This window comes from Galeopterus variegatus, unplaced genomic scaffold, assembly GCF_000696425.1.
Source record: "Galeopterus variegatus unplaced genomic scaffold, G_variegatus-3.0.2 Scaffold9354, whole genome shotgun sequence".
Classification (NCBI taxonomy): Eukaryota; Metazoa; Chordata; class Mammalia; order Dermoptera; family Cynocephalidae; genus Galeopterus; species Galeopterus variegatus.
The window spans coordinates 17,717-22,719 of NW_007735465.1; the positions used below are offsets into that span (position 1 = coordinate 17,717).

The 5,003-nt window shown below is 64.9% G+C and overlaps 1 protein-coding gene across 1 annotated transcript in view; it reads right to left on the minus strand.

Moving 5' to 3' along the window:
• Window positions 1-1,659, minus strand: part of SYT8 (synaptotagmin VIII) — a 2,578-nt gene extending 919 nt beyond the window's left edge. The window contains exons 1-5 of the mRNA XM_008593575.1: window positions 1,566-1,659; window positions 1,291-1,463; window positions 771-869; window positions 507-665; window positions 266-433 (exon numbers count right to left, since the gene is read on the minus strand). Of these exons, the coding sequence (XP_008591797.1) occupies window positions 266-433; window positions 507-665; window positions 771-869; window positions 1,291-1,463; window positions 1,566-1,659 (693 nt within the window). The remainder of the gene's footprint in view (window positions 1-265; window positions 434-506; window positions 666-770; window positions 870-1,290; window positions 1,464-1,565) is intronic.
• Between the last annotated feature and the right edge of the window lie 3,344 nt (window positions 1,660-5,003).

Consider the following 5,003-nt stretch of genomic DNA (forward strand, 5'->3'; position numbering starts at 1 on the left):
TCAACTTGGGGCGCTTCAGCCTGGGGGGGCTTCAGCCTGGGGGTGTTCAGCCTGGGATGGTTCAACTTGGGGGGCTTCAGCCTGGCTGGGGGTTCAGCCTGGGGGTGTTCAACTTGGGGCGCTTCAGCCTGGGGGGGCTTCAGCCTGGTTGGGGGTTCAGTCTGGGGGGTGTCATCCTTGCTGAGTAGAGGCTGGGCCCACACTGTCAGTGGCCCTCAGCCTCAGTGTCCCTGCTGGGCTGGAACCTGGTGGTCAGCGGCCTCACCTCGGCAGTGCCCGGTGGGCCCAGCTGGTACCAGCGCTCCAGGACGTGCCTCAGATCCACAGCATCCAGCGGCAGGCTGAGCTCACCCAGTGGCTCGTGCCTGGAGAAGCGCTTGAAGTCCAGGAGCTGCACACGCAGGGTGGTCCCAGGTAGCTCTGCAGGGGAGACCTGTGGCAGGGGAGTGAGCCTGGCCCCTGCTGCCCTGGCCCGGGCCCACACCGCCTGCCCAGACTGGACTCACATGAAAGCAGCAAGTTTCCTCAAACACAGGGCAGAGTGTGCCACGATGCACCTTTGTCTCATGACTGTGCCCAGCCTGGGTGGAGACGCTGACGTGGGCGTAGGGGTCTGCTGTGCCCCCGGCCCTCAGGTCGGCTGCTTGCTTCAGACCCACTCTGATCTGGGGGCGAGAGAGATGGGCTCACCCAGGGGCCCTCCCGGTCAGCCCCCACCCCCCTCCCCCCGCCATCAGCCCACGGAACCTCTGGCCTGTGTGGGGCCTCACCTCCTGGCTTCCCAAGTCGTACTCCAGCGAGAGCTGCAGGCGCCCCCACTGCGGAGGCCCCCCGGGGCCAGACTGCAGGTTATCCACATCCGGCTGCACCTGGAGTGGGCAGGGTCCGGTGACAGGAGCAGCTGAGACCATGGCCCGCATCAGTGCCCTGGACTCTCAGGCAGGGTTCCACAATGCGGCCCAGCCACCAGAAGGCCTAACACCTAAGCTCAGCTCTGCACGACAGGCCAGACCCACCCCTAACGCGGCATCTGCGGCACCACGGCCTTCCTCAAGAACCTGCTGTGGCTCCCATGCCCTTGGACCAACCCCCACCTTCGCTCATCCATTTCCCCTGCCAGGAAGGCCCTCCCTGCCCTTGCTCCTGAGTAGATCAGACTGTCCCTGGGGTCTGAGTTCGCCCCCAGCCGCCCTGGGCTGCTCTGACCCCCAGCCTGCGCCTTGAGTTGTCCTCTCTGGGCTGAGCTGCCTGGAGCTGGGTGCCGGGGACGCACAGACGCCTACTGCTCACCAGGTGGGTGGTGGTGGTGCCTCGGGCACTGCCCAGGCCCACAGCCTCCTTGTCTCTGGGCTTCTTCCTGTGGTGGCGGCAGCGGCGGCAGCAGCAGCAGATGGCACAGAGGAGGCAGGAAACGAGGAGGACACCAGCAGCGAGGGCGATGGCAGCGGATGCCCAGCGTGGCCCTGGTGGGAGCACAGAGTTGGGCTGAGACCCATCTGTGCACAGCCACAGCCCCCACCCAGCTGGGCCATCCCCACACCCCTCTCGGGTGTCCCGCCACTCACAGGGGATCCTGGTAACAAGATCTGGAGTGATCCCGGGCACAATGGTGGTGCCTGCGGAGGCCGGGGTGCTGCGGGGCTCTGGGGGGCGCCCCATCTTTCCGCCCTGATGGATTGGAGGAGATGGCCGCAGAGGCCGGGTCACCTGGGGGGCGGGCCCCTCGGCCCCCTGCCTGCTGCCCCATCTGCCCAGCAGCAGCCAGCACTGGGTCTGCCCGGGCAAGGAGGCAGCCTGGGGTGGCCAGGGGCAAGTGTTCTGAGAGGCAGGAACCTACGGGAGGGAGGCTCTGGGCCTTGGCCAAAGCGCCAGCTTAGCTGCCACAGGCCCGGCCTCCTGGCCACCCCCTCCCCCCAGCCCCAGCCAAGCAGACCAGGCCTGGGCAGCCCCAGCCCTGCCCTCCCTGGATGTCACCCACACAGCCCCCTCCCCCCATTGCAAGAAGCCCTCTCCCTTCCTGCTTCTCTCTTCTGGGGCCTGGCCCCTGCCTGGGGGTCCCATCTCATCCCCAGGGGTCTCATCTCATGAAGTCCCATCACTTCCCTGCCCCTACCCTGGGGCCCACTACAGCTCACCAGCCACACAGGCAAAGTGTGTTCCTGGTGGACCCTGGGTGTGAGGATGGGAGCTCTGTGGGGTCATAGGGGGAGGGGAACCAGTGGGGCAAAGGAGCAGGGGTCGGCTGTGGGTGGAGGCTCATCTCAGCAAGCCTGGGCTGGAGGTGCGTTCCTGGCACAGCGCCAGGCCAGCAGCGCCTGGGGATGAGGGCGAGGTGGGGGCAGGTGGGACAGGGCGTAGCTGGGAGCAGCCAAAACATTCCTCCCAAACTGACTCAGCAGCCGCCCAGACTCGCCTACCTGCCTGCCCAGCCACCCTTGGGCGTGTGGGTGGGAAGGGGCGGGGCTGGCACAGCTGCCCTGGCCCCTGCACCCTACCTGCCCGGGGCCTGGGGAGGGAGCACACCTGGCCGAGCTGGCTCCTCCCACATGGCAGGGAGGCCAAGGTTCCTAGCAGGGGGTGGGGGAGCCATGCAGGGTGCACTGTGATCCTTGGCCCAGGTGGCAGCGGCAAGCAAGCCATCTCAGTTCCTCCAACTTAGGGCCTCCCCACATTGGTCCCCAACAGCCTGCAACCCTCTTACTAGTTGGCTGCCGCATGGCTTTGGGGGCCCAGCCCAGGCCATCCCCTTTAGGGATAAGCCATTGTTCAGGCCAGACCCGCTCACTCCGCACCCCCAGCCTGGTGCAGAACATGGGCAGAGACAGAAAGAGACCCCATCATGATTCCAGAGATTACCCCGCACACAGCATCAATGCCCCTTCCCCAACAGGCTGGAGGGGAGGCCAGAACTAACCTAACCCCCCCGGTGTTCAGAGGAGGCTGCAGCTCAAAGAGGGTAGGCGTACCCAGGTCCCAGCAAATCTGCTGACAGGCCCAGGGTGTCCTGCCTCCCAGGCCTGGCTGTCAGCCCCTCAAGGGACTTCACACACAGTGTCCCTGCAAGGTCAGGGTGCCTGTTTTACAGGTGAGCAGACCGAGGCCAGGGACCCCAGTTATGTGACTCCTTATTCCAGTGTGGCCCAGGGAAGCCCTGCCTGTCCCTGAAGCCAGGCCTGAGGGTGCTGTAGGTACCAAAAAGCCATGCGGAGGGCAGGCCAGCCCCTCGAGCAGCTGCCTGTGCACAGGACCCACACACGAAGGCAGTCACGGGGGTTGCATTAAACCAGGTGTGCACGTCTTGAAAGGCTTGAACAAGAGGCAGCTCATTACCCCTTTGCACCAGGCCTGTGGCTGTGCAGCAAAGCGCGCAGGCTCAGTAGCCCCCTGTCCACTGGCCTCCCCCTCCTTCACGTCCCCCTGGGACATGGCCAGGTCGCTGGGTACTCTGCACATGGCTGGCAGAGCACCCCTGGTGGCAGCGGATGTAATGGGTTGGTGGGGGCTTCTGTGGGTCCCACAGGGTCCCTGGAGCAGGAATCAGAGGCCAGATTCCTCAGCTCCCCACGTGGAACTTAAAATCAGTGGTTTCTTTTTGAAATGTCAGAGCCTACGTGTGTTCTGGGATTAAAGTACCTTCATTCAAGATTTTTATGGTTACATTGTAAATACAGATTCTCCACCTGCGTGTGTGCCTGTGTGTGCATGTGTGTGCCTCTCCCCCGCGCGCCTTCTTTGCCGGTGTCCTCATCTCTTTTAGTCTAAGAACAGCCGGGCAGGGCCAGCTGGGGAACTTGGTGCTGCTGGTCAGCGGGATTCCTAGGCTAGCCTGGTGAAAGTTGTCCCCAGAAGACATAGGAGCTTCCTGGAAGCCGGCCCTGGAGAATCCCGGGGCCTGGGGATGCCAGCAACCTGCTCTGGGCGATCCTGACGCCTGGGGAGGCTCAGGGTCCCTCAGGACCGCCGGGTCCCCCTGGAGGTAAAGGTTCAGGCAGGCATGCGGCCACCAGGTGGCGCCGTCCACTCCGATGGCCCCGGCCAACTAGCAGCGTCCAGGCTCTGGGGGGCTCCTGGAGAGAGCGCCCAGGATCCCTGGGCAGGCCCTGAGAGGATCTCCGCTTCTCCCCCTCCCGCCCCAGGGCCCCTGCAAGCCCTCCTTGCCTGGGACAGCCCAGGGCAGCCACGCACTCCAAGGAGGCGGGCGGTTCTTCCTGCTAACTTCCGTTGTCCGTAGTCTGCGGTCCTGCAAGGGGACGCCCTCTCTAGGCACTAATGCCCATTGTTACCAGGAAAGGGAGACGGGTGTCCTTTCCATTTCAAGCCCCCTGCCCAGCCACCCGCCCTGGGAGGCCCCCTCCTTTCACTCTGCTCTGTGTGTCTGCCTCTGCCCTCTGCTTCCCGGTGGGGCGCCGGTGCGTTCCTGCTGCCTGGCTCCTGCCACTCCTGCAGAAAGTGTCACTCCCCATCCTGTCCTACTCAGCCTTCAAGGCCTGCTGAGCCCCACTCTTCCAGGGAGCCCTCCCGGGTGACTCCAGGCCCTGGACCTGCTGTGACATTCTGTGCTGGGCGCTCCCCTGTCCCCCTCCCACTCAGGAGCCCACACCCGCAGACAGAGCGGCAGTCCCCCCTGCAGTCTGCCCGTCAGCCAGGCCAGACACTGACCACAGGCTTGAGACCTAATTCCCTCCCCGCGTCTTCCGTGTTTTGTGGGGGTGAATCTCTGTGGGCCCTTCCTCCGGAAGAGCAAGACCTCCCCGAGTGCTGGGGGTGGGAGCCCCCAGAGCTCTCACCTGATGCCCGCCACCTCCTGCGGCCAGCTGGCCACCGGGCCTCCCTCTCAGACCCTGGGCACCTGGAGGACGGTCAGCCTGGTGTTTGCTCTGCCTCCAGTGACTGGAAAATTCTTCTTGGGGGGTGGGGGGAATGAGAGGCAGGGCTTCGGGGAGCCCCACCTTGTGGCCGGAACTGCTGGCCCTCAGGAGCCTGGAAACTCCCATGGGGAGGGA